Source organism: Gavialis gangeticus, unplaced genomic scaffold, assembly GCF_001723915.1.
Source record: "Gavialis gangeticus isolate Ggan-Ray unplaced genomic scaffold, GavGan_comp1, whole genome shotgun sequence".
NCBI lineage: Eukaryota > Metazoa > Chordata > Crocodylia > Gavialidae > Gavialis > Gavialis gangeticus.
Window position 1 is genome coordinate 101,353,967 of NW_017728992.1, and position 22,053 is coordinate 101,376,019.

General features: G+C 40.8%; 1 protein-coding gene across 1 annotated transcript in view; it reads left to right on the forward strand.

Moving 5' to 3' along the window:
* Positions 1 to 7,670: 7,670 nt before the first annotated feature.
* The window catches only part of TTC39C (tetratricopeptide repeat domain 39C), a 77,116-nt gene continuing 62,733 nt past the window's right edge, over positions 7,671 to 22,053 (forward strand). The window contains exon 1 of the mRNA XM_019526351.1: positions 7,671 to 7,855. Coding sequence (XP_019381896.1) covers positions 7,713 to 7,855 — 143 coding nt within the window. The 5' untranslated portion in view covers positions 7,671 to 7,712. The remainder of the gene's footprint in view (positions 7,856 to 22,053) is intronic.

Sequence of the window (22,053 nt, forward strand, 5' to 3'; positions counted from 1 at the left end):
AGAGTTGCTGGTTCTGCAGGGTCTTTTGTCTTTCAAATTCTGGGTTCTTGTCTCTGTTCCTGGGTGAGGTCCATGGTTCCTGGATGAATCAATGCGAGGTGATGGCCCAGTCATTACAGGCCATTCAGTAGAGGCCCGCTACCATTGTATTTCAGTCATTCCCAATCACACTCATTCATCGGGGAATCAGTTTACATGGGAGGGATACGCGACTCATACAGTTGCGACACAGGGGATGCCCGAACAGAGGACACAAGATGGAGACTTGACATATAAAATGGAAACTTGACATGACTTTGGTTCACTTACAAACACAGGCCTAAACCATACAATATCCATATGAAACAATAAAAATCAATATGAAAATGATAATAATACAATATACAACAGTAAAAATCAATACAAACCTAAAAATAATACAATATAAAACAGTGGTTATACAAAACCAAAAACTTGCTACCAAAATAAAAATGTTTAAAGCTTATCCTAGCTTATACTTATCTATAGGGAATAGAGAGGGAGAGAAAAAGTCAGAAATAGTTAGGGAAGGGGAGCTAATGCAATAATAAAAAAAAGAAAAGAAAAACTGGGAGTTTTGCTACAGAAGAGTACTTTGAATTTAGGGAACAAGACTAGCATGTATCAGTGTTGTAATATGACCAAAAAACTGCTGTTTGTTGTGCTTGCTGTCTGACTGGTTTTGACATGACTAGTTTTGACCCTGAAAAGATATCAGATTTACCCAAAGAACCTTGTCTGCTCTAGTTTGGCCCCTGAAATTTCCAACAAAATATTCCCAGCCCTTCCATATAATCAAGAACAGCAGGTGCTAGCAGTACCTAAATCTGACTTCAGATCACAGAAACAAAGCTAAAATGCCAAAATAAGAGAAAAAAACCTAAGGGGGGAAGGAATAGATGTCTCAAAGGTAGAAATCCATTATGACAAGGCGAGGGTTGTTTCCAATTATTATTGCAGGGTTATTTGGCAATGGGAAAATGATAGTAATACCCAATGTTAGCCTCCCCTACAAGTTTTGGACCGCTTAGTGTAAAAATACTAGTAGAGCATATTTTGTTGTATTTGAATACATGCATGATTTAACTGCAATAACAACTGACTTCATGTATGTGCCCTATGCCAGAATTAAGCGCTAAAAATTACAAGACTCATTGTCATGTGGAGAAAATAGAGAGAGCCAGCTATGAAGATGAGTTCATTTTTGTGGAAATTACTTGGCTGTTCTGCTAAATGAAAAAACACATGGTGATAACAGATGTAAGGCTCACCTCTCATAAATATTTAAGTGATAAGACACAAAAGATAATGACTTTCATTATTTCATGCGTCAGTGATATATTATGAGGCACAAAGCCAAAGACCAAGTGACATTAAATACTTACAGACTACCACAATTCCTTAGAGTCAATGGAGGGGCTTGTGTATCTGTTTATAAGTAGTCTCCTGGTTTTCCACAGGGCGTTCCTGAAGCAGGAATTAATTGATTGAAGTAGGTTATTGGGGGTCCCTGCTGCTTGGTCAGGCTACTGAAAAGCACCACTTCTCTGGCAAGGGTCTTTACCCTTGTCGCCATCAGGAAGAGTACAGTTACTCTCCTCCACACCTCTCTGGAAAAGGGGCAGCATCAGAGGACGTGGTTGATTGCTTCCACCTTCCATGGCCATTGTTCAAGTCGCATCTGAATTCCTCCTCTGAGGGGTCCAGTGATATCTAGGCAGATAGGCTGCTGCAAACATGAGAATCCCAGCCCAAACACTAGACAACTACAGAGGTTTATCCAGCACCCCCGTCTGCTTTGATTCTTGCTCCACCCCAAGTTTAACACCAAATGCCTGGCAGTGGCAGTAGCATTTCTAGTCTGGCAGAGCCGAGGGGTCACTTGACTTCATAGCTCATTATCATTTATCTGATCCCTTCTCAGCTCTTCATTCCCAGGGTATAAATCTCTTCTTTTTAATGGTCTTGATGTTCCACCAGTCAGGTTAGACAACGTTCTTTGGGTGAACCTAATACCTTTTATTAGACCAACTTAAATAGTTGGGCAAAAAATGTTTAGCAAGCTTTTGGGTTTAAAAACCTTTTGTCAGGCTGAGGAAGTCTCTGCAGTTGGTGCATGCTCTTCCTAGATAGAATGAAAAGTAAAGAAGCCAGAGGCTGGGCTGGTATGCATGCAAGATAGGCAGTCAGTGAAGGTGTAAACTGAGGAGTCAGTGGGCAAGAGACAGGCTGGGGATGAATGTAGTATAATTAAATAGTGGAGAAGTACCTGGGTAGTCAGATGTCAGGCATGTTAATGTGTTGTAGCAGGGTGGGGTCCCTAGGGGTGGCTGTGTTATCCCTAGGCCCCTTAAAGGGTGCCTGTAGGGCAAGACTGGCACAGTTATCTCACCTGCCATGTCTTGTTGGAATAATTGATATAGGGAGGCTGGCTTTGAACTTTGGGTTTAGACACGGTCTGGCTAGATCTTACGGAACCCTGTGGTTCATAGACCCCTTGGCATCCCACGCTATGGTGGATGGTTCCTGAGTCTCTCAGCCTTATGGGCTATATGCATGGCTCCAGTCACCCTTTACCATGCCCCAAGTCTTGCAGATGGTATTGGTGTTGTCTTGCCTAGGCCTCCTTATAAATTCAGCCCCTCAGTGGCACCGAGGTCTGTGCACAGCAAGTGCCATGCCCTCACTGGGGCTGGGGTCCCTATGCTGTAGTGGACCCCCAATGAGGCCTCCTCCTTCCCCAAATAGCCTCACCCAAACCACTGGTGTTCATAGATTTCATAGACTAGACATCAGGGTTGGAAGGGACCTCGGAAGATCATTGAGTCAAGCCCCCCGCCCAAAGGGCAGCAAGTCAGGTGGGGTCATAGGATCCCAGCAAGATAAGCATCCAATTTGCTCTTGAAGGTGTTCAGTGTAGGTGCTTGAACTACTGCTGATGGCAGGCTGTTCCAGACCTTGGGGGCTCAGTCAGTAAAGAAGTTCTTCCTTATGCCCAGCCTAAAACAGTCTTGCAGTAGTTTATAACTGTTCAACCTCGTCATTCCTTGGGGCACTCTGGTGAACAAATGTTCCCCCAGATCCTGGTAGTCACCCCTAATAAACTTATAGGTGGCAATCAGATCACCCCTGAGCCTGTGCTTTTCCAGGCTAAAGAGCCCCATGGTTCTCAGCCTGTTGTCGTAAGGTGTGTTTTCCTGACTTCTGATCATGCGCATGGCTCTTCTCTGGACTCTCTCAAGCTTCTCCCCATCCATTTTGAATTGCAGAGCCCAAAACTGGACACGGTACTCCAGCTGCAGCCTCATCAAGGCCAAGTACAAAGGGAGAATGACATCCTGGGATTTGCTTGAGAAGCAAATATGGATGCAAGCCAGTGTTTTGGTCATCAGTCAGCAAACAAACAGCAATCAAATCTGAGCCCCAGGGCTATAACAGAACACAAAGTTTGGGGCATGCTCTGCCCCTTTAAAAGAGTAAAACTTCTTCTCTAATACTGGATACCTGTAGGCAAGGGTGCCTTATGAGCTCCTGGTGCCCCATCAGCACTAAAGATAGCATATTCAATAGTTATAGCAGCTCTAAACCCTTCCTTACCAAAGACTCCTTCCCCTTCAACTGCTAGCAGAGAACTAAACTACCCAGCCCCAGCCCTAGGGTTTATATGGGCCTAGGGCCCTGCCTGTTTGGCCAGCTAACCAGGTGCAGGTGCAGTCAATTCCTTCATTAGCCAGTTGTCATGACAACCTGCACCTGGGCTCTTATTTGGCCTCTGATCCCTCCCTGGGTAATCTCTGCTCTCAGAGCAGCAGGCACTTTAGTCTCCTGCAACATGTGTCATGAATCCAATGTCTATATTTAGTCCATGATTTTTCATATCTAGGAGGCTGATGAAATGAAGTTCATAGGCTTGTCTCTGAGAAGTGTTTTGTAAGTTTCCTTTGAGGATTAGAACTGAGAGATTGGAGAGAGAGTGGTTTTCTTGTGAGAAATGTGCCTTGATAGGTAATTGGGTACTCTTGTCTTTGATAGATTTCTGGTGTGTGTTTGTTCTGGTGCGCAGTTGTTGTTTGGTTTCTCCTGCATTTGGTGCATTGGATGAGATATATTACATTTCTGGAGGTGCTGCTGTAAGATGCAGGGATGCTGATGATCACTGACTGCCTACCTTGCATGTATACCAGCCCAGCCTCTGGCTTCTTTACGATTTATTCCACCCAGGAAGAGCACACACCAACTGCAGAGACTTTCTCAGTCTGACAAATGGTTTTTAAACCTGAAAGCTTGCTAATTTTTCCCCCCAACTATTTAAGTTGGTCTAATGAAAGATACCAGATTCACCCAAAGAACCTTATCTGCTTATGTCCTTAGGCCCACATGGCTACAACCCACACCCCTGTAACCAGTCACGCTAGCCTTTTTCCTGCGATTCTGCTGGCTCTTCACTGCTCCTAGTAATGGAGCTCCTATTCCACAGCCTTACAGACTGTTTTAAACTCATTTCAATGAAGTGATTTGTATTTTTGCATCAGTCTTGGAACTGAATCATTACAGCCCAGATATGAGTGAAGTTTCTAATTTATTGTTATTGGGAGAAAAACAGGCGTTGTTTCATATATGAAAATGTACCTCCCCCTTTTCAAAATTGTAGTCACCCATGGACAACAAGTGATACAGCCATTTAACATTTTTGAAAATGTTTCAAACTACCAGAAAACAAAAGAACAGCTCCTATAGTAACACCATGTGCACAGTCTGGAAAGCCCCTGAAGTTTAAGTACAAGCAAACCTATTTATTTTCAGAGTAGGTACAGGCTGAGCATTATACCACGCCTTACCTCTGCACCTGGTGTGACATGAAACTGTATTTCAGTTGTTCAAGAAGAAATGTCAAGCTTTTAAACACCGATGATCAAGTAATACAACTTCTACAGTGTCAATTATAAAGGCTACTGGCACTAGTTTTACAGCATTTATATTATTATACACTGTATTTCAGGCCTTTAGTGCAGAACAGCAGTTTAAATCAGCCTAGCTGCAAGTTGTAGTGTCTGTTGCCTAGCCATAAGGCCTAGAGTGAGTGTGAGAATAGGTTAAGTTTAGCTTGATTTACATAGAAGACACAAAACTGCTAATTCAGTTTATGAAAAGTGGGCTACGGTAAGAAGAAAAATCAAAATGAGCAGAACATGTCTGATTTGTGCTGGCTAACTCCAGTTATTAAGTACCACCCACAAAACTCTTATATCCCTAAGTATCCTCTGCCACTAGTTATCTGATGTAGATTTTTAAAGTAACTATAGAGCCATTGATTTTTATATTGGAGAAGGAGGAGGAACTCGGATAGTTGGAAAAGAAATACACTTTTTTGGAAAGTGGAATTAATTTTATTCTTGCATAGTTCAAGTCCCATGGTTTTGAAAATGTAAATCAATCTAATAAACTTTCCTTACATTCCAGTAACTGTTCACAAATGAACAGTAAGGAGAACTAAAGCATTGAATAACTCAGTAATGTGATAATGGGACAGTGAAGTAATAGGATATTGGAGCCTTTCATTTCCAAGGCACCACTTTAAATTTAGAATAAATTGTTATTGACTGAAAATTGTTAACATATGTTGGCTCTTCGGTTACCTATGTGAAACAATTTTATTTTTTCAGTTTGGTTTCCACTGGATAGATATACATAATATAAAATCACCACTACAGATGGCAGTCACTAAAATGTCTGTTAAAAGCCTCAGTGGAGAGACCAATCACTGAATATTTATGAAAATGAAACTAAACTAATCTCCTACTGTTAGAAAAGTTCCCTTTTGTACCATATGAAAATGGGGTAACCAGTTATTGAACTCTAATTAATTAATTAATCTAGAATTCCACCATCCAATTTTAACTACCAAGATAGCCTGCATAACCGTGTCCACATTATTCTTGGTAGTGTTAGCATGATGTTATGGCCATGATGGTCCAGGAACTATGAGTGAGGCAAGGATTTCTTAGCTTGATATCTGTTATTGGACCAACTGCATAGTTAGGATAGAGTTAGACAAGCTTTCAAATCCAAGACATTCCTCTCAGACCTAAAGGAGAATGCCTTGCATTCAAAAGCTTGTCTAGCTCTATCCCAACTATACAGTTGACCCAATAAAAGATATCACTCTAAGAAATCCTTGCCTTTTGTATATATTATTGATGTCCTTCAATAGACAGGTATTCATTATGAAATTAATTCTTCATTGCTTTGTGCTGCAAAGGAGAATCAGAATAGTTGCTTATTGAACACAATTTATGTATGACAGCTGTGCCCATTAAGCATGTGCTTTGCCTTTGACCACCCGGTCTTTCCATGGGCACTGTTTCCAAGTGACAGATCTGCATCTGTACTTATCTCAAGAGGCATTTCGCAATTCATCCCATTCTTAGACTGATTCTGTAAGTCACAGCACCTATTTTTACTAGATGTGCACTGATACATCAGTCTGATATTGGGTTGGCACCAATATAAAGAAAATTGACTGTATCAGAAATTGGCTTTTTTGCCTGATGTGGCCTATAATTTGGCTGATAAACGCCCTGTGCACGAACACAGCTGCAGCTCAGAACATAGGCAGGAAGCAGCACAGCGCAGTGAGCAGCTGCTTAGTCTGTGGGGAAAGGGGAAGGGGAAAGGGAAGGGGCATGGCCTGGCTAACCTGGTCGTGTATCAGAAATCGGATCAGTATTGGCCGATATGCTTCCTTAAAAATTGACTATTGGTATCGGCCTCAAAAATCTCTATCAGTGCGCCCCTAATTTTCACTCGTGTTTCCTCAGCAGGTCTAACTGGATTTTGGCCACTGTTAATAGCTTATCCTCCAAAAGCTGTAAATGGTATGAAAATACAGTGACAAAGAACTGCTTATTCAAAGCAGAGTGTCAAGGATTTTTGGAAGGCCCATAGCAAGTGCAGAGAGAAGGGTTAAAACAAATGGCTAAACCTACATAGTCTTACCTAAACCTTTGCCCTTGTTAATTTAAGCAAGTCCCACCCATCCCTCAGTGACTGCCAGTACCAGTCAGTGAGTCATAAATAAAAAAGAATATTTTCCAAAATATATTTTGAAAAGAGCAAACTCCAGAGTACAGGAGAAACAGGCGGGAGGTTGGGAGGGGGCACTGAAGCAGTCCTTTGCACAGTTGGGACAGGTAAAGGTGATGGTGGGTGATCAGCACACGGATGCCCGGCATGGTTATTATAGCAGGAATGAGAATGGACTGTCAAGTGAACCATATTGGTCACAAGACAGGCTGGCAGAGGTATAGGTGTGTGTATCTACAGACACACGCGTACATATATAGAAAAAAAATATTTTTGCAAAAAACCAAAAAAGCTGAAGGCTTGCACAAGCTGCAGCGCCGTGCCTCCGCGCAAACGGAAGGCTTCAGAGCGGCTGCGACTCTGCCAGCACGCTCATCCCAGCGACTCCCGCCCCCAGCAAAGCGCCCCACGCTGCGACGCGGGTGACGTTACACGTAGCAACGCCGCCAGGTGCAGCCCGGGCTCTGGCGGGAAGCGCGGCCGCCCTCAAGGCGCCTGCGCACCTACACGGCGCCTGCGCACTGGCCGCGAGCCGCTGCCGGCAGGAGCGCGGGGCACAGGGTGGCGGGCTGCAAGGACGGCTGAGGGCTCGCGGCACAGCCCCCCTCGGCATGGCTGGGTCGGAGCAGCCGCCGCCTCGCGAGGATGGGGAGGCGCCGCTACCCCTGGAGGACGCGGAGCTGGCGCTGGCCGGGATCAACATGCTGCTGAACAACGGCTTCCGCGAGTCCGACCAGCTCTTCAGGAAGTACAGGTGCTGCTCGCCCCTCTTCCTCCCCCCTTAATGGTTTGTTCCGCCCCGGGGGGTCGCCCCTAGGCGCTGAGCGGGCGCATTGGCTCGGTGGGGGGATGGCGGGGGGTTGGTGATGGTACGTTATATTTTCGCTGCGCTGTGTAGGGCGAACCAAACTGTTGGGGGGAGGGGAGCTGCTCTCCCTTCCCCCCCCCGCCCCCGCTTTAGTTGGCTGCTTAGGACGCCCATGGGCGCTGCCAGCTGATGGCGGGGAAGGGCCCTTTCGGAGCCCAGGCCCTGCTGCGGGTCTGCATGAGACATGAGACTTCCCTCCTGGCACCCAGTTTCCTGCATTACCAGTCTCAGCAGGTGCACTCCTGGGTGTTTTGTATGTACATACATGTGCATATATCCTTGTATGTATTTGGCTGCTCGTGTACTCAAATATGAATCCCCTCATCCCCCCCAGTTTGCGGGGGGGGGAATGTTAAGCATAGGATGCTGTTCTAGCATGTGTGGCTTCAGAGGGTGACTTCAGTCCTGCTCCCAAATAGCAGGGCATTTCTGCTTCCCTGCGGGGCCCTGTGTGCACCCCTGAAGAGTTCACATGTGCCCACCAAGGGGTTGAGGTGCTAAGGCACTGTGATGCTGCCTGTCCCCAAGAAGACTAAATGTGAAGGGTTTTATGGCCCTAGCAGTTTCTTTTGTTTTTTCTCTGCCTGTCAGTGTGTCCTTGGAAGTCGCTGTACAGGAGGGTGAGAGGTGGTGACTGGTGGCACATGGCAAGGGGTAGCTTGCCATGTTATTCTGAAGTTGGGCAGAAAGCAGGGTAGAGATGTGCTGTATAAATAGTTCTAAATGATAGGTGTCCCTGTTTGGAGCAGCGGGTTGGCTTAGATCAGCATTTCTCAACCCGTAGGTCAAAAGAATATATGAAAGGGTTGTGCACAAACATAAAATATGGATCAGCAAACTTTAAATGGGTTCTCCTGTAAAGGAGAGAAACATGGGAAACGGGGGCAGGTTGGCAGAGATACAGCCTGTGAGGGGCTGCTTGGGGGCTCCCTATTTCCCACACCTTTCTCCCCCCCCACCCCACACACTGAGGAACTGGGGCTTGTGGGCAGGGGGCAGTGGGTTGAGAGTGAGGGGCACTGAGTCAAGACTGGCCATCATTGTTTATAAATGGGTCTTGGTACAAAAAAGGTTGAGAACCACTGGCTTAGATGACCTCCTGAAGTCCGTGCCAGCCCTAATGTTCTCTGATTCTGTGAGTGGCAGCAGACAGTTGAATGCTACCATAATGAAGGCCGTAAGGGTAGTTAGATAGTATGTGCATTGCATTAGGTCTAGATGAGCGTTTTTCAACTGTTTTTAGACTTAAGGCAGACTTTGGAAAGTCTCAGCTTTCTCATTTTTTTTCACTACAGAAAAATAAGAGAGCCCTTCTTCCATTGCAGAGTATTCAAAAAGTCTACAGCAGGGCAGAATGCCTTTGGCACTGTGGATTCCTATTGGAAAACTCTGAGTTTATCTTGTGAATAATGTGTAGGTGTGTGCATACCTAACAGTGCTAATATTGCACAGTGCTTGGCATAGCCCTTAAAGGGCTCTTGCAGTACCCCAAGCTGCTGTAACAGCCTAGGTAAGAAGCACCAGTTTAGATTCATAAATGAAGAAGTTGCTTTGCAGAAATTATTCAAAAGTAGTAGCAGATGTTGTTCCTCTTTTGAAAACTTCTGTTGTCATGTGTGTTTGACATGTTGTCATATATTGTTCTGTGTTTCTTGCTTAACTGAGAAGAATGATTCCTTTAAGGGCAGCTTATAGAGCGAGTGAGCAAATGAATAAATAAATAATTAAATAAACGTGCCTGATGTGTGCTATACACTTTTCTAAATAATGCATGCATACTAGAGCACTTGTCTGTATACCAAAAATATTTGTTGAAGGCCTAAGTTGACTGAAACAATATGCTTGCAAGCATCCTTAATATTTCACTTGCAAAGTATAAAACTTGATATAAGGGGATAAGACTTACAAGCAAAGAAACTAAGACATTTCTAAGATGCACAAAGGGACAGTGACAAAGATAAATGTATGTTTCTTATTCCTAGCTGCTCATGTTTTGGTATGACCACTAAATGTGTTACTTTGCTGTTGGTGTGTAATTCTGGTAGTTATAATTAGCTGATACTTTTGAAGCTGAAGATTTGGGTCTGGATATTGTGTTCTTTGTACATCTAAACTCCATAATTCATGTCAATTAGCTTTCTAGCTCACTGGAATTGTAGGTGCTTGAAATTTGCAGGCCATAACCTATTTCTGAGATGTCTTTTGTGGTGGACTGTTACTGTGGTTTTGTCTTAGTGTGTGTGGTGCTGCTTTTAATTTGTCTTAATGTGAGAGCAATGTAGGAATTATAATTGTACACTGGTTGACATAGTATTTCTAAGATACAGAATTGCTGCAGTCATACATTTTAAATGTGTGTACACTTAGGTTGAGCATAAAGGCTATTAATAGCTGTATCTTCTGCAAACTGCAAATTTTGTTTACCTGGAACTTTTTTTATTTTTGAAGTCTTTTTTAATATCCAGCTTTTTTGGTAGTTTGACAGTTTTAAGGATCAGAGATGAAATAAAATTATATAGGTTATTTGTACGTACTGTATTTGCTATTAGCTTTTTTCATACTGCAATAGTCAGTGAATCTTAAACATTACTCCTCAAATACATTTCAATCTCCCCTTTCCCCCTCTTTAAAAGAAGGTGCCCTAGGATTCTGTGCAATAGTTAATCTTTGCATGTGAGCATTAACTGTAAGATGCTGATCAAATCTACTTAACCTGAAAATGGATTGAGTGGGCTTGTGATTCATAGCTTGATAATAACTGGCCTAATTGTAATTTTAAATTAGCTGTGGAAGTCCATAATTTTTAAATGTCATGTCCCTAAATAATTTGTTAAACTTAGTGATTGAAATGTCATTAAAGGTGAAAAAGGGATGGAATACCTAAGACTTCGAAGAACTATTGCTTTTGTTTAAACAACAAAGCAGTTTAGGTTTGATTAGGTATAACTTGTGTTTTAACTTTCTCAGTTATTTTTCTGCCATCTTAATCTTTCACTTGTTTGTACAGTATTACCTCATAAATACGGATATAAAAAATATGGAATTCTCCAAAATCCAGCACTTTTAAAAAAATGCACTACATTGGGGAGTAGTGGTGGCCAGTCCTGGAGCAGTGGAGGGAGAAGCTTACGTACAGTGCCTGCCGCTACCATCCACCAGCCCTTGCCACCACTCTGCATGTGGCTTCTGCTCCGGTTTAAAAAATTCTAGAATTTTCAAATTTATGGCAGGTGCTTGGTTTCAAGCATGCTGGATTTATGAGGTTGTATGGCATTACTAGTACATATGCTCTTATTTCAATCCTTGTAAGAAACATTATCATATACTGCTTTATAGCTTTTTGTCATTGACACGCATTTTTTGTCCTTGTATGCCTAAATATATGGTCTTAGAAATAGTCTCTTCTAAATGGGATAGCTGGACCAAACAATAGCATCTCCCAGTAGCTGTATTGAGAGTTGTTGTTCATTTGATTTAAAGTTGAATATTTATTTAATCATTGACACAGAAGGTAGTCTAGAAAATGGTGCTTTTAATTTGGTACAGACATGTAAAGGCTCCTTTTAAAAAGGCGAGAAATACTACTTTCCCACTTAGATATCTGTTCACAATACATGAAAAAAAGTTTGATTGTGAGAAAAATACAAGGCAGTACTTTTCAAACTATGGCTCTCAGTAAACTTTTTCTCATGTCTACTTATAGTCCAGAGGAAGCAGTTGAACTTGCTATTATGTATGTCAAGTCATGCAAATAATTGCAGCTGGAATTGATTGGTTTTGTATGCTGTTTTGTCAGGGTAAAATTTGTGACTTGCCCCATTTTCAAGAACAGCTAACAGATGAACATAATCAGAGCTTGAAAAAACCTCTGCTGTCAGCAAGTTTGTAGCTGTCTTGTGTAAGTACCGTTGACTTCTGCAGCGGCCTTATTAAATAAGCTTAGATTCTAGCCCTAGTCATTGCAGTGACAGCCGTTGAAATGGGAACCAAATATAACCCGATGAAGTATTTTTCTAAGTTTGGAACTGACAGCTCCAGGGTCTGTGGTGCTTGTAAGCTTTGTTGGGTTGCCACAGAATTAAATTTACTCAAATTTCTCTGTTGCTATTCAAATCCATTTGAACATCACTGAAAGTAACAAAATCGATTAATGCTACTCTCCTTGTTTCTTGTCGCTTTTGTTAGTGCAAATGGAAATAGACCTGGGATTTAGTCATCAGAAAGGGTGCAGAGCGGAGACTGAGGTGGGATAGGGTAAAAGGGTACAGATGATGTTCTCCCTTTCCTTCCTGAGTCCACTAACTAGAATTCAGAAATGGCATCTGATGACACACAAGAGAGAGCCTTGCAGGGAAGCACTTGGATGTGGAGAAGCTTGAGAGAGTCCAGAGGAGAGCCATGCACATGATCAGAGGTCAGAAGAATAGCCTTATGATGAGAGGCTGAGAGCCATGGGACTCTTCAGCCTGGAAAAGCGTAGACTCAGGAGGGACCTGGTGGCTGCCTATAAGTACATCAGGGGTGTACATCAGGATCTGGGGGAACATCCCCAAGGGATGACAAGGTCCAACGGTCACAAACTCCTCCAAGAGTGTTTTAGGCTGGACATAAGGAAAAACTTCTTTACTGTCTGAGCCCCCAAGGCCTGGACTAGGCTCCCTCCAGAGGTGGTGCAAGCACCTACTCTGGACTACTTTAAGAAGCGTTTGGCTGCTTATTTTGCAGGGATCCTCTGACCCTAGCTGACTTCATGCCTTTGGGGCAGGGGGCTGGACTCGATGATCTCCCAAGGTCCCTTCCAACCCTAATGTCTGAAATCTATGAAATCTGAAATCAATAGAAATCCAGCACCCTTTCCTTTCCCAGGCTCAGAGACATCTGAGTTTTCATCTGATTGTTGACTGTGCTCCAATGTAGTAAAAGATAGTGGGATAAGTAAGAAAAGTATGGTTATTGAGAGATTGTTTGAAGAAGAAATTATTAGGAGGTAGTAGGAAAAATCTGAGGTGCTTGCAGACAGGAAAATATAGTGGAGGACAAAGCAGGAACATGTGCACCTCTTTTGCTGTAAGAAAACAGATGGAGGAGGACACCAAATAGGAGAAGAAAAGTAAGAAGTTACTTAAACCTCATTATAACATTAGCAAGCTAAGATTTAGTGCCTTACTGTTGGACTTAAGAGCCCAAGGCAAGGACCTTCTTGGGTTATACAAAGAGCAAAAAAGGTGGTCCCTGTCCTAAGGACCTTTTATTTGAAACAGGATAAGAGAGAACAGGTGAATGCTAGGAAAGGAGATGGTGAATCTGTTGGTCAGCGTGCTAGCAGTGTTTCTTGTAGAAATCTTGGCAAACAAGTTTTGAGAAGGAGAGCAGTGAGATGGCTTTTCTGATGTTTATAGAGTTCCTATCAAATTTGAGAGGCAGCAACGGCAGAAGATGCTATTTGAAAATTTAATGAGTTGGGGGCACAGGCTTTCCCTCATCATAGACTGAGCAGGGAAGGCCACTGCCATTTTGACAGTGAATGAGATGGTGAGGGTCTTGAGAGTGAAGACATGTACCCAGTGTTTGATACAGAAGTAGAGGAGGAGCTGTTGGAGGGCTGTATAGTGGGGGATTTGGGTTTAAAGCCACAGGCTAGAAAAGTTATTTCAGAAGTAGCTTTTCTGAATGGGTAAGAGGGAGATTGCATTTGACAAGACAAGGAAGCATGTTGCAGCAGGACAGAACCATGAGCTGATTAGCTGTGTTGAGCATGAGCTGATTGCTAGACATCCACAGGGAAATGTAAGAAAGGAAAGCTAAAGTTTTGCTTAAGAAAGAAGTGGTAAGTCTGAAGTGTGGGGAGTTAGGTCTGTTATGGCTGCAGAGAAATGGTATTTGCATTTTATTCTTTTAAATCCCAGGGGAGCGACTTTGTGGAAGAAAATGTGCAGTACAGACATTTTTCATTTTTGCTCTTAGGCTTATTCCTTGAGCTAGCAGTTTTTCTGGTGAGTTATTCAGGCTGTTGTGGTCAGTCATTTCTAATCTTGTCCATAACCTCTGTGAAAAGCACATAGTCAATTTTAATCCCTTGTTTAATCCCTTGTTTATAAGTTTCATTACATTCTCAACATCTAAATGTGACAACCTCAAAACTAGTGGGCCGCATCCAGGTGAGTGCAGCTGTGTAGTATATGGCATGTTCATGTACTGCACATTCAGTTGTTCTCTGCACTGCAATGCAGCAGTGTGGAGGGGTTTTTTAACCCTTGGATATTATTGAATGTTGGGATGATGGTTTTTAAACTAAGTCAAAAGAGAGGGGTAAGGACTTTTGAAAAGCTCAGGCTAAAAAATAAATAGTACGATATTTAGAAATGGCAATAGAAAAAATTAAAGATGTGAAGACAAAGAAAGGTCCTATTAAAGTGAGGATAACAATTACTATATTTACCTGAATCCAAGATGACTTCAAATTTAAAATGACCCCCAATAATTATATTCTATATGTGGAATGTTCCCTCCACTGCTGTGGCCCCTTCACCATCCCTGCCCCTTGCCAGGGCTGAAACCACAGCTGAGCTGTCACCTGACCTGGGCCAATATTGAATTCAAGACCAGGCTTCCCCCCCACCACACCGTGTCGTTTTGGGGGAAGAACGGGGGGACGGGGGGGGGAGGCAGACCTCATTTTGCATTCAAGTAAATATTATATAATGGAAAATTTTAAGGAGCATTATGGAGGCTGAGAAGCAAGGAAGTATAGTAAATAGGGAAGACGTGAATGGAGAAGAAATACGAAGATAACATTTGCTTCACAGCTTTTGAACTGGCTGAAGAGAGGCTTTGAAATAGTAGAGAAGATAGTGTATCAAAAACCAAGACAAGCTTGCAACAAGTAAACCATGATTTTTGTTGCATCAGAAAAATTGGAGTTAGGTTAGTTTTTAGAGCTACAGGGATTTAATATGAAAAAAAATAACTGTATGGAGAGATTACCATGCCTCTAATTGGTGACAGTTAAAAGATAGGTTTTTTCCAGTTGAGAAGGACCAGTGGCTATAAAGAAAGGAGCTGAAAAAGTAACTGCTCAAAGTTAATTTAAGGTATCGATGTAAGGATCAGTTGTCACAACAAAAATATTGTTAAATTTATTTAAGTTTTACTATTTTTAGTGAAGACAAAATATATTGTTCCCGACTTCCTTCACTGGTTACCTTTCAGTGAAAAAAGAGTTGCCTCTTCTCTTTCATCCACTGGTAATGTGTGGGATGGTGATAATTTTTTGTGATATGCAGCACACTGCTGATCTAATTCGGAGCATAGGCCTAAGATTGGTCAAGCTAAGTGTATACAAAAATGGAGGTTCTAGTGATAACAAACTGTAGTAATAGCAACACAGACTTCTGAGCAGACATTCTGGGAAATGAACTTGGCCATAGTAGTAAGCCATTAATTTTACATACTTCTCTCTAGATGGTGAGAGAGAGTAATGGTATGAATGAGGTATATTCAGTGATGAATAGTAACACAAAATTGGAGTTTATTTTAAAGTATAAGTTGAGATTGCGTGCTATGTTTCTTGGTTCCAATTAATGTGTATCATTTGATCATAATTTGAATTTAGCTAATTTCTGATTTAACTTACTAATATATTTAGATAAGGTACTGACTAACAGTTTGTGCAGCCTTTTCTAAGGTTGTATTTGCAAAAATCATGCTACATTTAATTAAATAATTATCTGTTGTTAAATAAATGGACTTAAAAGGCCATGAGTTTTACTGCAGTTCTTTTGTATTGCTTAAGAATTATCTGCCATTTAAAAAATATTAGGTCAGGTATTTTAAGATTTAGCCATACATTTGTAGCATTTCTTACGTTTCAGTTTTTATTACTCTTATTTTTCCATTGTTCATTGTTTTGGGAATGTATTACTTGTATTTATTTCACATTTTTATTATATAATGTTGATACTTGACCACGTTGATAGTATCTTTGAACTCCTTAAGAATTTTGATTACTCAATTCATGAATAGACTTTAGAATATATTGCTAATTTAACAATGCCCAGAAGGGGAAAATGTACTTAAAGCTGTCTTACTAATTCTGTCTCTCTCTCTCTAAATAGTAGTGTAATATATAGTTCATAGTATATAGTGTGTGTGTGTGTATTATAAAAAAATCTGTTTGTATTCTTTCAGTCACTGGACTGGTAGCAGATAAGAGACCTGCAGACACCGGGCTCTGGTCTTTGGGAAGGGATCATGTGTCCTTTATCTCTCAAATTTCACAAACTATACAAATTGCTGCTGACATTACTTACCAGTGCTTATTTAACACCCATTTGATGTTTGCAGGTTTGTACACATGCATACTCTTGTTTGGACTGTTCAGCAGCTTGCAATCTTGATCAGCAGGACCAAGCATTGAAGCAAAATTGTCCTCCTTGCCTTAATGCTATGACTAACTGGGGAGAAAAAAACAACAGGAAACTGTCACCTGCCAGTTTCCTGTCCCTGGTAGATCTTTCTTGTAGCTGCTGTTCAGACTTGTAGTAAGTTCAACCACTTTCACTGGTAAGAGGCAGAAGTGAGGTGTGAAACTGGGATAGGCAGACTGAAGTGGATAGTATAGAAATAAAATAAGTAAAATGTTTTAATAGCAAGAAAAATGTGGTGATTCGAAGTTTAAAACTTCATAGCAAGAAGGGTTCAAATGAGAACCATTCTTTGAAAATTATCAGGTTCCTTCAGGGGTGAAGGAAGGAAGAGTTGCCCCTGTCATGAAGAGAGACCTGAAAATTATTTAAAGTTGTTGATGTGGGGGAATTGTCTTGCTATTTCCTGGTAAGTTGCTTTCCTATCCATCTGCCTCAGTGAGAAAACTCAGATTTTACCATGATAGATGATTATTCAGCTGGACCCTTGAGGACATGAGTTAGACTTTCAAAAATAACTTCATTTATAAATGAAAATATTCATCTAGTCTCATGTGTTGCGTAGGGGAGTACTCCCTATAGCATTTGCACTTTTGAAACAGCTAAATTTAAGATTTCTGACAGTATTTACACCAATGGTTCTTAACCTTTTAAGACTTGAGGCATCCTTTGTTAGATTCAGGGCACCCCTCAGAATATGCCAGCTCTTAGTTTTTACTCGCTTTCTACCTGCAGAACAAGTAATAGATTCTTCTGTTGCAGAGAACTTGGACTGTAACAGGTCAGAATGTTTTTAACGCTATGAGTTGCTATTTGAAATCTCTGAGTTTATCTTGTGAGTTATAATTGTGCACCCAACAGTCCTAACATAGCATGGCATCCTGCGGTACCCTTGAAAGGCACCACCTAGTGCTGTGGAACCCTAGTTGAGAATCACTTCCATAGTAATGTACACAAGAGGTTATATGTCTGTCCCTATTGCAGGAGTGCTCACTGTACTGCTTCATGTCTAATACTGTTGCATAAATTGCTGGTTTTATCCCCTGGAGGCTAGTCCAATTCACCTCTAGAAGAGAGTCACACTTTCAGGCTGGGTCCAACTCTATTTTATTGCTTGCAAGCAGGCCGACAGAGGAGCTTGTTGCTCAAATCAGTGTCGACCCTAAACAAAGCGCGCGCGCTGCTTTTATTGAGCTAGCAATTTTTAGCTGGCGTGTTTCATTTTGATTGGTCATTACAAAACAAAACCTGGGCAACATGTAAGACATGCGTAGTGGGCCATTCTGTACCATGTGGGTGGAAAGTTACAGAATGCAGGGGTTAATACTAAAACAAGGAACAAAGAAACATAGAGAAAAGTATCTATTTTCGCTACAATACCTCACTAGGTTTTTGGAATATTAACATCTTGAATTTTTTCACTGATGTTGCAGGGGTATAGGCTGTAGCTGTGTTGGGCTAAGGACATAAATTGGTTAATAAAAGATATCAGATTCACCCAAAAAACCATGTCTACTTAAACAGTTGGAAAAAAAATTTAAGCAAGATTTGGGGTTTAAAAACCTTTCATTAGGCTGAAGAAATTTCTGCAGTTGGTATGTGCTCTTCCTGGATGGAATGAAAAGTAAAGAAGCCAGAGGCTGGGCTGGTATGCATACAAGAAAGGCAGTCAGTGAAGATGTAAATTGAGGAGTCAGTGGGTGAGACAGGCTGGGGAGGGGAGGTGTTGGAGGGAGAAGGGGGATGAATAGGGGAGAGGTACCTGGGTAGTCAGATGTCAGGCAGGTTATAATGCGTCATAAATCCAATGTCTATATTTCGTCCATGATTTTTAGTGTCCAGGCGGTTGATGAAGTGGAGTTCATAGGCTCGTCTCTTGGGAAGTATTTTGTAAGTTTCCTTTGAGGATCAGGACTGAGAGATTGGAGAGAGTGGTTTTCTTGTGAGAAATGTGCCCCCACAGGTGATTGGGTATTCTTGTCTTTGATAGATTTCTGGTGTGCATTCGTTCTGGTACGCAGTTGTTGTTTGGTCTCTCCTGTGTATTTTCCATCAGGGCATTTGGTGCATTGGATGAGATATATTACATTTCTGGACGTGCAGCTGTAAGACACAGGGATGCTGATGGGTCTTTTGTGAGGGTGGCGGAGATGTGTTGGCAGGTTTTGCATTTCTTGTCATGGGATGGTCTGGATCCATTCGATGTGTTCTGGGCCTGAGGAAGTTTGCTTCTGGTGATGAGGTTAGTGAGGCTCAATGCTTGTGTGAAGGCTGTGGTGGGTGGCTCTGGGAAGATCTCTTTAAGATTAGGGTGATTTCTAGTATGGGTTACAATTGTTTGAGGACTTTCCGTATAGGTTTGAGGGAGGGATGATGTGTCATAAACAGCAGTGTGCGATTCCTGGAGGATTTTCTGCTGTACTGCAGCAATTCTTCACGTGGTATCCAGGTGGCTCTTTCAAATATGCGATCTATCTTTCTGGAGGAGTCTCTTTGTTGGGTGAAGACCTTTTTAAGATTGGTGAGATGGCAATCTAAAAAATCACCAACTGACTCCTCAATTTACATCTTCACTGACTGCCTTTCTTGCATGTATACCAGCCTTTGGCTTCTTTACTATTCATTCCATCCAGGAAAAGCACACACCAATTACAGAAACTTCCTTAGGCTGATGAAGGGTTTTTAAACCCAAAAGCTTGCTTAAAATTTTTTTTCCAACTATTTAAGTTGGCCTAATAAAAGATATCAGATTCACCCAAAGAACCTTGTCTGTCTTCACTGATGTTTGGCATATAGCAAGCAGATTTTACTTTTAACTTGAACTCGCTGCCAAGCAGGAATTGATGGTGCTCATGTGGATACTATAAATACTGTCTAAAAGTTGATGTAGATTTTGCAGAAAGATTGTTATGCTTTAACAGTAGACTTATATACGTGTATACATTGCAAGTTCTGCAAGGAGATGAGCAAGATTTGTGCTAATAAACCTGGGAACTAAATGGGTAGTGGAAAAATAGTGGCGCCATGCATCATAGGCATATGGACATGAATGTGATAGTCAGGCACATCTCATTTTGATACTAGCAAAATGTCGTATTAAATTTTGATGTGTTTTATAGCCTAAAGCCCTAAATCATTTCCTGAGTCCACTTCTGACAAAATGATGGCAACTCTTTTAGAGCAGAATGGGAGGGCATCTTCAACTGCAGCCAGATCAGACCTTTTTAGTCTATCAGAATAAACAAGGTATAGATTAAAAAAAAAAAAAAAAAAAAATGCTCAAGGTATTAATACAACATCAGAATTAATGGGCAAGAAGCAAGGGAAAATCAATAACTCATTTTATTTTCTCTTGCTAATAAGCTACAGGAGCGTTTACTTTTCCAGTACCTACCTTCAAAATATGGCCATCTGGTGTGTACATCTCTCTGCCTTCCTCTGTTTCAGAACTTAGTTTCACAAGACAGACACTGTGCTCTCAGACTTGAGTGTCAACTGTCTTTATGATTATTTCCATATACTATCCAATGATTCTTAACTAAACATTTTCAGAAATATATAGGTAATTGCAACCCTGAGTGTCTAAGGAACACCAGTGTAAAATCCATTTTAATAAGAGAAACTACGTTCATCAGACACAAAATACAGGAAACCTTAATTTTTGACCCAGCCTGATAGTTTCCCTTCTTGAACAGCATGAAGAGATATGGAGGTATTTTTAAAGAGAAATATGCAACATTATATTTTTTAAATATTGCACAAATGCTTAAGGAAAATGGGGTAGAAAGAGACATGAACAGGTAATGATATGAAGATAAATGTGGATTGTCTTTTCTCTCACTCCTTTTCAGCTCTGATTTTTTTTTTTCAGTTGTAAAATAAGTGCCTATTAACATTATGTAACATTATGTTCGTGCCTTTAAATGGGGCAAAGTCAGCATCTTTTTTTCTGAAGCTAAATTAGTCATTTTAAGATCCCCAGTGAAGTGAATGACTCATACATTTTTGTGGCATCGAGTATTAAGATGCTATTAAGATAATATAAACACTTGTGTTTTTACAGTAAAAATGCTTTTTGTGTTGCAGCTTGGGATTCAGACTATTAAGCGATATTTTAAAAGGAGATTTTTATTGGAAAAAGAACGGAAACAATTTAAGATTTTCAGATATTTCTAGACTTCTATTACTGTGCATCAGTTGCACTTTTAAATTTAGTCTTGATAATGTATTACAGCGTTTAAAAATTAGCTTAATGCACAGCTTCAACTAAATATCACCACCCCCCTCCTCTTTAGCCATTAAGCAAGCAAGCCAGTCTTAACCATAATTTAGTAAATGTCCAAATATAGTAAGTGAGAGGAGTAAGAAAAATATCCAGGATGATGGTATTGATTGCAGTATCTTTTAAAGCATAGAAATAATTCAGTAGAAGCAACTGACAGTGTTCGCACAATGCATCTGAGCAAACAAGGAACAGGAAAATTGGTATTATACTGTTGTTTTACACAAGAAAGGTGATAAAGTTCTTAGATTCTTTATTGATCACTTTTTCAGTGCTTCCAGAAATATTACCAACATTCTGGACACATGAATTCACTTCAGCAGTTGATCTTGCTGGTCACCCATTGGAATTTTTTCACCACTTGACATGTTCATCCTAAAACACATCACTTAAGGAACCAATAACCCTTTATGTTGATAATACTGTGTTTTAAGAAATTTGTGGAGCCACCTAGTCTTGGCTTTGTTCTCTTGAGAAAAGAACACGTGTATGATCCTTGCAGTATTATGTTTGGGGGGGGAAAAATCTGAAAAACAAACCTCTGCAATTCTTTGGAAGCTGTCTAAAGATAATATTTAAGGAAAAAAGATTAGTACTTTTTTTAAAAAACAGTAACAACCTATATTAATTCATACTTCCTTCCAGTTGTTTTCCTCTTGAATTCCAGGGAAGATTAATAAAGGAGCTAGATTAATAAAAGAATTAGACTTTTAAATAGGAATTAGCTGACTACAAACATTCTACTGCTTTACAGTTCTTACATTGATCTATATAGTTCAGGATTGTAAATTCTCATCAAGAAAAAAGTGCTGAAACACCGTAGAAAACAAAAAAGATGATAACAGTGGTAAAGTCCATTAATGGGTTACAAGCCAGATTATCACCTCATTTTACATATTTATTAGGCATATTGTTAAGATGATTAGGAGATGCAAAGGTCAGTAAACAAGATAAATTGCTGTAAAGAGAAATTGACAGACCATTTGAATTTCAGTAACAACTGTCATCTGAAACTGCAGAGTAGTATACAAAATACCTTGTTGTTAAAATTGGGAGGAGTAAACTGTAGAAATAAGTAAAAAGATGTACAAAAAACTAGAACTCTTGGTTCCAAAATGATACCTTTTATTAAACCAACTGGAAAATGTTGTATGTCTTTTTGTCTTGGACCAACACGGCTACCAAGTACACCCCTGAAATAAGAGTAAAGGATTTAACTTAAAGCCAACCTACCAATACAGGAAACATTAAACAAAATACTTGCAGTTCTGCTTACTTGGTGAGAATAAATTTGTACACTTTGCATATTGTATCCATATTGTTAGGAATACACAAGTTGGTTCAAAAAGAGGAAAAAACTGTTAATTTAAGTGACCCTG